Raw genomic sequence first — 12019 nt, 5'->3', positions numbered from 1 at the left:
ACTACCTTTTTCAAACCAGTAAGGGAAAAACATACTGACTCAACTGACTGAGGCTCTGACCTGGGAAGACTAGGTCCTCGTCTGTCAGTGGTTGTTCCCGCATGTGGGTGGGTATCTGTCACGAATGTTTATTCTGATGATGTGCTACCCCATTTCTCATACACAGCACTGGAATTGTCCAGATTTGGTTCAGTAAACAATTCTGAATGTGTATTATTAATTTTTAAACCAACAAATTATCTTTAAGGATTCATATTATCAGAAAGTTTGTTTAAGAAAAACTGTTTAATTATTAGTAACATCATTCCATAAAGGAGTTGAGACAGTAGATAAGCAGATATATGGTTAAAGCTACTTCATAAATTGCTGGCTATTGAGAAATGCACATGTTTGCACCGGATGCCAGCTGGTGGGAGCAGTAAGGAACCACTAGGACAAGCAGACAATAACCAGTGTGTGTGGGCAGCAGTCGTGGACATCCCACTGCACCCCACTGACCACAGCCCTGACTGCTGAGCACCTCACTGTCAGTTTTGGAGAATGGGTTTAGGTAGCAGTTTGTCATAATTTACTTTTGCAGAGAAAGTAACAAAACTCATTTAAATTTTTTACGTGTGACAAAAAGTTTCTTTGTTCTGTTTCTAAAATGTATAAGCTTTTTAATCCAACTTTTAAAAATTTGTATTCCCTGCCCTCTCAAAATATGTTTGAGGTAGAACTCATTTTGGGGGATATATTCAGCAAAACATTAAAGGCCATACTGGACAAAAGGGGGGTGGGAGTACTATTGGGGCCCTTCCCCTGCCCATTAAGGAGCAGAGTTTTAATTGGTGACAGTTGTGCAAATGTCTCCTCTTTAGGTGTATGCATATTTGGAATTCATTTGAACATTTTCATCTTTTTTTACATGATACTAATGTGTATTTTCAGGAAAGATAAAGATATGCTTGAAGATAAATTTAAAAGCAGTAATTTAGAAAGAGAGCAGGAGCAGATTGACCGTATCGTTAAAGAGTCCGGAGGAAAGCTAACCAGGCGGCTTGTTAACAGTCAGGTGACTCAGTTTGTCCACTCTTTACTAATTACTGTTAGCTCTTCGTTTAGCTCTTTTTCAGTTAGTCTGAAATTTTTAGTTTTTAAATTGCTCATGTACTTTGATCATTTGTTTTTTAATCAATATCTGCCATGTAACTCTTCACCCATGTAATACAGAAATAAGAAATAAGTACGTGATTAATCTTACTACTATTACTGCATTTTTTCTTTTAGTGAAGTTAATGTGTTCTAAAATTGGAAAGTAAACCACACACTTCATTTTAAGCTTACAAGAAAATATTTTTTCTGGTCTTTTAGCATATTCTATAGCATAATGGTTTTAAAATCAAACAGATTAATACATGACTCTAGGCAAATCACTCCTTTGCCCATCTGCCATATCCTCCTTTTTAATAGAGTGGGCAGAACTAGATGGCCTTAAGGACTCGCAGCTCTTTAAAAATCTGAGACTTGGGCAGTGCAACAGTGGCTCAGAAGGCAGAATTCTCACCATACTGGAGACTGGGTTTGGTTCCCAGTGCCTGCCCTTAAAAAGAAAATTTAAATATAAATAAGTAAAAATTCTGAGATTTTTTTTTAAACTACACTTTAGCCTATCATCAGCACCTTGATATATGGAGGTAGGTGTGAAAGTCAGTGTTTGAGTTTAATGATGATAAGAGCCAACTCTGATATTAGTTTACTTAAACAAAAGTTATGTTTCTAGTATATATTACTTTAAAGTAAATAGATATAAAGCAGTTGACTCCATTTGAATACTTTTGGGTCATTGCAGTGTGAATTTGAAAGACGAAAACCTGATGGGACAACAACATTGGGACTTCTCCATCCTGTGGATCCCATTGTAGGAGGTATGTTCACAGAATGAGGCTATGCATGAACATAATGCTGTTAAGCAAAGAACAGTAGCCTGGGTTAACTTTTTAAAGCAATAAGGCTGATTATTAATAGGTTCGGTGTGTTGTCATCATCAGAGAATTTGGCTAGGCAACACATATTTCATGCCAGCAGCTAGCCTGACTTGCATTTCAGCCTAAAATAGGTAACTAGATCTAGTTTTCCTTTAAGTGCTAAGACCCTGAAATATTTTTTATACCCAACATTTACAGAAGTGAAGATTTTAGGTGATAATTTCCAACTCTGGTTTTGAGAAACTGTACGCTCAGTTTTCTCTAGAAATGTTGCAAAGCTATTAAGTTATGATAAATTTAACTGACTTTAAAAATTTCAGATAAAAGAATTAACAAAATACTTTATTATAATGCAGTATTTGCACTTATATTGTTATGTCTTTCACATGTCAGTCGAATGTTTTTAAGGGTTAGGAATCACTGCTTTGTTTTCTAGGACGATGCTTTAATTTAGATAATGTAGGGAATATTTTGAAATTTTATGTAAGAGATAGAAACTTTTTATCAAGCAGATCCACTAAGATTGTAATATGCAAAAGCGAGAATGTTATTTTATATATAATCTATTTTCATGCTGTCATTATGAGAGAGATAATTGAGGATACAAAAAAATGAAAGATTTCCTATACTGAGGAAATAATTTCCAATAATTAATTGTTTGCTGTGGGCAAGGTTTTGCATCTGGAGCTGGGTGGAACTAGGCATGTAGTAAGAACAAAGCAAGGTGAGACACATTCCTTCTTCTGACAAAGAAATATGAACTTGTCTACTATAATAAGTACTACAAAGGAAGAGAATGGTTGTGATAGTGAATGACAGGAATAACCTAGTATATGGGGTCAGGGAAGGCTTTCAAGGAAATAATGTCTAGGTTGACCCCAAAAAAGGTGAGTGAGGGATGGGGAAACAACAAGGAAAGCAACCAATGAAAACAACTTTGAAGCTGGGAAGAACTTGGTGCACTGAGAAGTTGAAAGGCAGGGCAGTGAGTGTAGGTAGTAGGAGCTTTGGTGGCCCTGGAAGAAGCTGGAGAGGGGCAGGGTCAGATCACATGAAGAATTTTGGACTTTATCCTGAATACTATGGGTAAAAGTGTATTGAACACTAAATAGCTGCAGGCACTATAGTTTTCATATATTATCTTGTCTGATCTTCTCAGTAGCGCTGTGAGAACAAAACTACCATTATCCTCATTTTACTGCTAAGGAAACTAAAGCTCAGGGAAGTTAAGTGACTTGCCCAAAGTTTATAGCTAATAAGCAATCAAGCCAGGATTTGAGTGCACTTCTACATGACTTAAAAGTTCTTTTGGCCTCCAGAAATGGGAGTGAGGGTGCAGAGAATAAGACAGATAACCAAGTAACTCTTAATACTAAGCAGAGTGTGAGTATTATTGACCATCTTCCCCAAGAGAGTATAAAGTACTGTCTGGGGTGCTAGAAATGGACAAGCTGTGGCAACCTCGGTGCTTAATAAACAGCTATGGAGGAAGCCCTGCCCTGCAAGGCTGCCCAGTGAAATGGGCCCAGGGCCCAAAGAGTCCTCTTGCATGTCATTCCTTTTTTTTTTTTTAAGTTGGTATTATAACATTTATGAAGATAATGCTATGGGTTAATAGAAACAGCAAAGAACCAAAGAATTAAAATGCAAGCTATCTAAAATCCCAACTAAAACCCAAAAGTGTCTAATGTATTCATTCATTAGCTAACTAAAAGCCCAAGAAAGATAAGATACCCAATATAATAAAGTACTACAAAACAATTGCCAATTTTCAGTTATCAAAAGTGTGGATTTTGCATTTTGTATCCTTTTCTCAAAAAGAAAAAAAAATTCTTTGACTGTTATTTAACATGCATGTAAAACAAAATAGAAAAATACATTATAAACTTGTAACAGTGGCTGTGAATACAGTATCTTACATGTTTCTCATAGGCAGTAGATTGGTTATGGTACTTACATAACATGAAACTACTGAGATATTAAGAATAGACAAAAATACATGTTTGCTGTACAGTAACATACAAGCAACACTCCCATCTACCCATTCTAAAAAAATTACATAATACTGTCAGAAAATTCTTAGAATCTACATATTTTAATAAGAAATAAATTCAATAAAGAATGATAGTACTGAGAACCAAGGCATTCAGAGATTTCAAGTCATGCTTTTTTTTCAGCTGATCCAAAATTTTGTCAACCAAATTTTTAAAAGTGTGTTCAGAGCCACCATTACCCATAAATGTCACACATTTATTTCATATATTTACTTTCTTCCCAATAAAAGACCTTTGATAAACACCTAAAATGTCCAGGTATAACATAGCTTGCATGCCACTCTTTTTTTTCCACATGGGCAGGCACCGGGAAATGAACCCAGGTCTCTGACATGGCAGTCGAGAACTCTGCCTGCTGAGCCACTGTGGCCCTGCCCTTCATGCCACTCTTGAAATGCACACTGAATAGCCTCATATTAAGAATATAAGGAGCCAGTGGCATGTTTTCAAAACAAAACTCAGTTTTTACCTTTTTGGGGGGATGTGGGATTGGGGCAGGTTCTGGTAATCGAGCCTGGCTCTCCTGCATGAAATGTGAGCATTCTACCACTGAACCACCAGTGCACCCCGGTTTTTAGTTCTGTGTGAACTTTTCGTAGTAGAATTTCATATGGCATTAGGTCAAAGGAAATGCCACAGGATTGAGAATATTACATTTTCTAGTATAGCTGCAGTGAAAATCTGATGACAGGGAATACAGCCAACTTGATTTATGTGATACTGTTAAGTTCTGCCCCTGTCTTTATACCCAGGCATGTGGTTTCTGTTCTTAGCTCCCCTAGATGGCCACTTTACTGGTTTAAAGTGGAGATTCCTCTGTGCATCTTCTCAGGGTTGTCTTCCTGCTGGAGGTACACCATTAAGAAACCGAAGTCCAGACTTCTTACTGAGAAGTAAAGGAGATCTGAGTTAATGTTTCAGTTTCTCACAGATGCTTTCATCACACTGATTACGTGGGGCTGTGCCCTCTCTTCTAGGGAAGATCATGTTACTGAAATCAGGTCTATTTTTCAGAAAGATAGACCCTTTCTATTGGATATTGCTGGAGACCACACTTTTTTCCTAACATCCTTTTCAGTCCCCTTAGGTGCCTGCCTCAGTTCTTCTGCTTGTATCTCATATTCCCATATCACTATGGGATTCATTCCTGGCTTATAGAGGCCACATTTTTAAAAGCTATTCCTCATTGCTCCAGTGTATACCTCTGACATATTAATTTATCCTTAATATATCATGAATTCTGTGTTTAATCCAAGTATTTTTACTTATTCAGACTTACTTTTTTTTTTTCTGGTTTACTTCTATCATCTTAACATTAGGCTTTTTTTTTTTTTAAATAAAAAGATCTTATTTTCAACTGTTGTCTGTGACTGTTTACAGCCAACTCTTGATCAAGAAAAAGCATCATGAGTGCGTACTTTAATAATTTTAGAGAATTTCCTCAATCAAAGTCAATTTTTAAATCAAGGTTAATTATAGCCAGAGGTAAGAGAAAATGTAACCCTGGAAACATTTTACCAAAGTATGTATTAAGTGCAATGTAGTAAAGAATCCCAGGAAGTAGTAGAGTGTAATGAAAAGATCCAGTTTGGGTCCTGGCTACATTCCTTCCTTTCTAAGCTCAGATTTTCTTATCTTAAAAATAGTTATACTTATGTGGACAGTTTAACTGAACACCATAAGTACATGGAACCTTGAGTAGGGTATAAGAGTTTGTAGGTTTGTCCAGAGTGATGCCCTGATAAATCCTAGAGTGATTTGAACAGTGAATAAAAAAGTATTTGCAAAGTCCCCTTGGGGGAATGGCAAGAAAGGGGGAAAATTCAGCTTCCCCGTTTGAAGAATTCCTGATATTCTCACAAGCAGTGGGGACAACCAAAGCGATAGACCGAGCCGTCAATCTTGGGTTTGTTCATATGAAATTTATCCCCACAAAGGATAGGCTAAACCTACTTAAAATTAGGCCTACATGAGCCCCCAGTCTTGGGTTTGTTCATATGAAACTTAACCCTACAAAGGATAAGTCAAGCCTACTTAAAATTAGGCCTAAGAGTCACCCCCAAGAGAACCTCTTTTGTTGCTCAGATGTGGCCTCTCTCTCCAGCCAACACAACAAGCAAATTCATTGCCCTCCCCCCTCTCTACGTGAGACATGACTCCCAGTGGTGTAAACCTTCCTGGCAATGTGGAACAGAAATCCTAGAATGAGCTGGAACTCAGGATCAATGGATTGTGAAAACCTTCTTGACCAAAAGGGGGAAGAGAGAAATGAGACAAAACAAAGTGTCAGTGACTGAGAGATTTCCAACAGAGTTGAGAGGTTATCCTGGAAGTTATTCTTATGCATTATATAGATACTACCTTTTTAGTTAAGGTATATTGAAGAGGCTGGAGGGACTGCCTGAAAACGTAGAGCTCATTCCAGTAGCCATGTTTCTTGAAGATGATTGTATAATGATACAGCTTTCACAGTGTGACTGTGGGATTGTGAATACCTTGTGTCTGATGCTCCTTTTATCTACAGTATGGACAGATGAGTAAAACATGAATTAAAAATAAATAAATAGGGAAAACAAATGTTAAAATAAATTTAGTAGATTGAAATGCTAGTGATCAATGAAAGGGAGTGATAAGGGGTATAGAAAAAAAATAGGGGAAACAAAGACTAGAATATATTGGGTAGGTGGAAATAACTAGCAATCTGAGAGGGAGGGGTAAGGGATATGGTATATGTGAAGTTTTTTTTCTTTTTATTTCTTTTTCTGAATTGATCCAAATGTTCAAAGAAATTATCATATGATGAATATACAATTATGTGATGCTATTGTGAGTTATTAATTCTATACCAAGAATGGAATGATCATGGTAAGAATGTTCATGTTTGTAAGTTATTATGTTTGAAGAAAAAAAAAAGAGTAGTTATAATTACAGTTGCCCAGCCTCCTTCGCAGAGCCCTGTGGATGATGGGGAGTATGTTTGTGAAAGCACTGCAGAGTGCCATGGGGGCCATCGCACCTTCACCTCCTTCACAGTGCTGGGTTTTATGCTTTAGAACCAGGCTACTGCCCTGTAAGATTGGGGATGACAACCGGAAGACTTCAATCTGGAGTGAATACTTTGCAAGGGTTCAAAGAAGATAAAAGGAACAAAGTAACTCCAGGTAAGGCTTGGGCAGAGCAGCTGGTGTCTTTCTCTTCTCTCCTCTTGAGGGAGTTAGGGAAGGGAAGCATAGTTACCATTCACTGTTTCATTCACCAGGTCTCGGTATTTTCACAACATCAGTTAGCTATTTTATCAACTTTGAAAGAAACTGAAAAATTGGGTATTAATTTTCAAAATGAGTTTTGACCTTTTTTCCTCCCTTTCCCCTTTGTGGGGAAAAATTGACTTGAGTTGTGACTTCATAAGTATCTGGGGGGAAATGTCTATCACTAGAATTGTATACCAGTCAGTGAAGTAGTAAAATTGAAAGAGAATAATCTTTTAATAATACAAAAAAATAGATTGATATGTAAGTTAAAGAATAGTGTTGTAGTACTTAATTTTTTATCAACAGTGTTATACTTGAATTATGGACCCTACAGTTCTTATGCACCGCATTATGATTCCACATTTGCAAATATCAGCAAGGATGATTCTGATTTAATCTATTCGGCCTATGGAGAAGACTCTGAGCTTGCAAGCGATTTCAGGTGAGTCTCCAGTGAATCAGTATCCTGAATATCACATTTTTCTAAAACAGTGATGTACATATGTGATTTGTGATTTGGATAACAAAATCATCCAAGTGATAGAAAGTAGCCTCCATCATTTTTTCCCCCGAAACTGACAGGAATTGAATAGATCCTTAGTTATCATCATCCTTTAATGGAAACTGAATATATTAGAGAAAACATAATTCCGTGGTATTTTCTGATGTTGGTATCTGCAGTATTTTAATTCTTACAAAAATGTATTTTTAAAGATGCTGCATACCTCAAGTAATACTATTGTTCAGGAGTTCATTACTTCAAAATGTCAGTCAGTGTGTCACCTGATCTACTTTTAATATTTTTGTGTGTCAGTAAGTTGTGTCCCAAACATGATCAGGTTCTAGAGCTCAGTGCATTTTCCCCAAGACATGCAGTGAGACATGATAACTTGGTTCCTCAGGCAGCGCACATACCAACCTGTTTGATCATCACATGCTAGGTCAACTTGCCGTTGCACTCAGCCATCCTTGTTATGCATCCAGAAGCATGATGAGCTTGTAGCCTAATTTTCCCAAGATTCTGAGTCAGGGTGGGGCACTAACCTTAGGTTAATCCTGCATGGCACTGCTAGTTTGTTAACCTTTATTATGTCATTACGTGCAAGAGAGAGTTTAAACCTACAGATTAAGTCCCCTAGTTTTCTGACAAAGGAGAGATCTGTTCACTTCTGTCTATGTGTGTGTTTTGTGTTATAACACCGGGGCCCCTAAGTCAGATTTGCTGTGGTTTAAGATTAAGCCATATCCTTTAGACCTCTCACCAACTTGCACAGGTTCTTTCTGGAGTATTCATCCATACATTTCACAGACAGGCATTGCATGTCCACTATGTGCCAGGCGTGCTTGTTAATGCTGGGGATTCTACCGCAGGCCAACATTGACAAAGACCCACACCTTTCTATCAGATAGTAACACTGGAAGACAGGCTGCTAGGACGGGATGGAATCCAGCTTAACTAGAGTAGTTGGGGAGGGCCTTGCTAAGACAGCGAGATTTGAGCCTTCTGAAATCTGGAAAGGTTTGCCCTGGTTGTTTGAGGAACAGTCTGGAGGGGCGAGGGCAAAAGTAGGAAGATGTTGTCATAATCCCACATGAAAGGTGGTAGTGACATAGACCAGGGAAGTTGCAGTGAGTGAGTGAGGAGGGATCTGTAATTAGAGCCAGTAGGATTTTTTTTCCAGTTGAAGTAAGAGAAGTCAAGCATGATGTTTAGTTTCCCAACTGCTAAAACAAATACCATACAGTGGGTTGGCTTAAACAATAGGAATTTATTGGCTTAAAGTTTTGAAACTAGAAGTCCAAAATTGAGTTGTCAGTAAGGCTATGCTTTCTCCCACAAGACTGACATTCCACTGCTGGCTATTAGCAATCCCTGTGGCTCCTTGGTCTTTTCATCATCACATGTCGATATCCTCTCCTTTCTCTTCCAGATTCTGTTGACTTCCAGTTTCTTGCTCCTACTGTGACTTCTCTCTGTCCTATTTCCTTTACATATGAGGGCTTTAGCCATATTGGATGAAGGCTAGCCTTCACATCCATAGGACTAGGGGTTAGAACCTGAATATGTCTTTTGTGGGGGCACTATTCAACAGATGACTTCAGGCTTTTCAGCCTCAGCCTAGAAGGATGAACTTACTGTTTCCTGAGAAGGGGGATACTTTGGAAGGAGATGCTGGGGGACGGGTGGATCCAACAACTCAGTTTTGGACATTTTAAGTTTGTGATAGCTGCTGGACATCTGAATGGAGTTGACTGAGGAGTGTGACCCAAACTGGAGTTGAAACTTTGAGGATCTTTTAATACATAGTCAATAAGTCCTGAGTGAGTCAGATCACCTTAGGGAGGAAGTAAAGAGGCTGAACAAGGAGCTCCAGCAGCTGAGCCCTGGCCATCCATCACAGAGATATTATTCTTTTTAGAGCATTTCATTTTCACTGTGCTCTTGATACTGTTTAATTCTCTCATGATGAAAAATTTATCACTTATATGTATGTAAATACAGTTTTTCACCTAGACAGAAAGCTTTACATCATGATATATAAACTAAGGTCATTTAATGGAAACATTTGGTGATGATAAGAAGAATAAACCATTGAAGATGATTTATATGAAAGTGACTTTCCCATAACACGCCCTGTATCTTCCAGCATTCACGAGTTTTTGGCCACTTGCCAAGATTATCCATATGTTATGGCAGACAGTTTACTGGATGTTTTAACAAAAGGAGGACATTCTAGAACCCTACAAGAGTTGGAAACGGTAAGAGTCCTGCCAAAGAAACAGGGTCATTTATTATAAGCTCTCAAACGTTAGTCATTCAGTATTATGAAACCATGGGATTAACTAGCATGACAGCTGAACTCCATTCCCCTGAAAAGACAGCCCAGCCTGGGTGGAGGCCGTGGGTGGAGGACAATGAGCGGAAACAAGTGACTCGGCTACCAGGATCTGTGAGGGCCAGGGGAACATCGTTATTTCATAATCTTAGGAAAGTAGAATTCAGAATGGGGTTTACAACTCAGAAGTTAGCAAGTGCTGTGTACCACAACAAAAAATCAGAAAAGTATTGCTTCATTGGCTTGAAAATTAAGGTGGCTAAAATGATATGGCGTGATCTTTACTTTCTTCTTATGTATCAGTAGCACAGTAAAGAAATCCTTGAGTTTAAAAAAAAGTTTTTTTAATTTCCTTTTTGCTGTCTTCTATGAGCATATAAAAACTCTGTTTCAGTTGATGACAGTTGATAGTCTGTAGTAATTTAGAGTCTTGGCTTGAAGATTAGAACCAGCTAATGTTCATACTCATGTAGAGGAGGGTTGATCTCCAGAATGCCCTCCTCACTGTAGTTGGGACCTCTTAGAGGTCATAAATCTAAATGGTGGCTGGGCCTGTACTTACCTTGTCCTCTGTCCACTACTATGGTGGCTGTTCCTCAGGTGACCCATCAGCAGAGCTAAGCCAGTAACTAAGTCAGTGATAATTGCTGGGTCATTTTTGCACATGAACAGCTTTCTTCAAATGACCTAAAAAATACTGAACTTTACATCAATTCAAGAATATTTTTATTGTATCCTTCCTATAAATTAATTTTATTGTTTTTAACTAAAATTGAAAGTCTTTCATTTGGTTAATGTGACAGTATGTTTCAAATTTTAAAATTTCTTTGCCCTTTGATCCAGCAGTTCTCAGAATTTGTCCTGGAGAATAAGACGATAAGAGTTAGATACTTTTGAATAGATTGAAACATTAGGTACAGTATATAAAAGGATTTAATTGTAATATATTGTTTATAATTTTTAAAAATTGGGTATTGTGATACATTTTCTGTGATACAGAAAAAGTAACATTGTTAACTGGTTGACATCTATGATCCATTTCTCTGTTGTTTATGTATGTATTATCTCTGAAGAACAGGATTGTAGGCAATGTTCACGTTCTCTGTAGTGGATGAATATTTTATAATAATCCTCTCTTATCTGAGAATATTGCTTCTGTTAATACAAAATAGTCCCTAGAATTCCTTCCTATCATATTGTCAAAGATTTACCTGTTTTTGAAGACACATTCCATGTATTTGTTTGTATGCTGTTGACTGGATTACCTTCTTAAATACGCTTATAGCTTTTTGATGAGGCATGAAAATAATCAATCTTTAAGTCACCAGTTAATTAGATATCCTGACTCACAAAATACTCTCAGAATGCTAATAATTATATTTAACTGATTGCAGTTTTTAAAATAGTTCCCAATGATCCATATTCTTATTTCTTTTCTCTTAGTGAAGAAACTCCTGATATTTTCCTATTTTCCTTGATATTTGCCCTCTCATACCTGTTTTAATGAAAAGTTGTTTTCCTTTGTCCTTATAGTCATCACCTGAAGACGAAGGCCAGACTAGGACACCTGACCCAGCAAAAGACATGGAGGTGATTCTAGTTTATTCTTTTGCAAGAGATATTTAAATGGAGAATAAGCCAAAATGCCTCATGATACAGTTTTAATTACCTTAAAGAACAATATGTATTAAGAATCTCCTGAGATAGAAGGAACTTTTTATCTGCTCAGGGGAGCTCAGTAGTAGCAAGTGCAGTTGGCAAGCATGTGATCAGGGACCCAGAGCCAGTGCTATACCATGTATGTGCACATGCCATGAGGCCCCAGGCTAGAGAGGCTCACTGCCAAGGGGAGCCAGGAGGGCTTCACAGAGGAGGTGAACTGAGTCCGGAAGGATCAGGCAGCATTATGG

The 12019-nt window shown here is 37.7% G+C and overlaps 1 protein-coding gene across 2 annotated transcripts in view; it reads left to right on the top strand.

The window, feature by feature from the left end:
* The window catches only part of BRD7 (bromodomain containing 7), a 37027-nt gene that overhangs the window by 21694 nt on the left and 3314 nt on the right, over positions 1-12019 (top strand). For both annotated transcript variants that reach the window (XM_077132398.1, XM_077132397.1), the window contains exons 8-13: positions 931-1054; positions 1832-1907; positions 7075-7182; positions 7579-7714; positions 9921-10032; positions 11643-11699. In XM_077132398.1, the coding sequence (XP_076988513.1) occupies positions 931-1054; positions 1832-1907; positions 7075-7182; positions 7579-7714; positions 9921-10032; positions 11643-11699 (613 nt within the window). The remainder of the gene's footprint in view (positions 1-930; positions 1055-1831; positions 1908-7074; positions 7183-7578; positions 7715-9920; positions 10033-11642; positions 11700-12019) is intronic.

This window comes from Tamandua tetradactyla, chromosome 16 (genome assembly GCF_023851605.1).
Source record: "Tamandua tetradactyla isolate mTamTet1 chromosome 16, mTamTet1.pri, whole genome shotgun sequence".
Lineage (NCBI taxonomy): Eukaryota > Metazoa > Chordata > Mammalia > Pilosa > Myrmecophagidae > Tamandua > Tamandua tetradactyla.
Note: the sequence above shows the minus strand (reverse complement) of the source record. Positions and strands in the feature narration are given on the sequence as shown.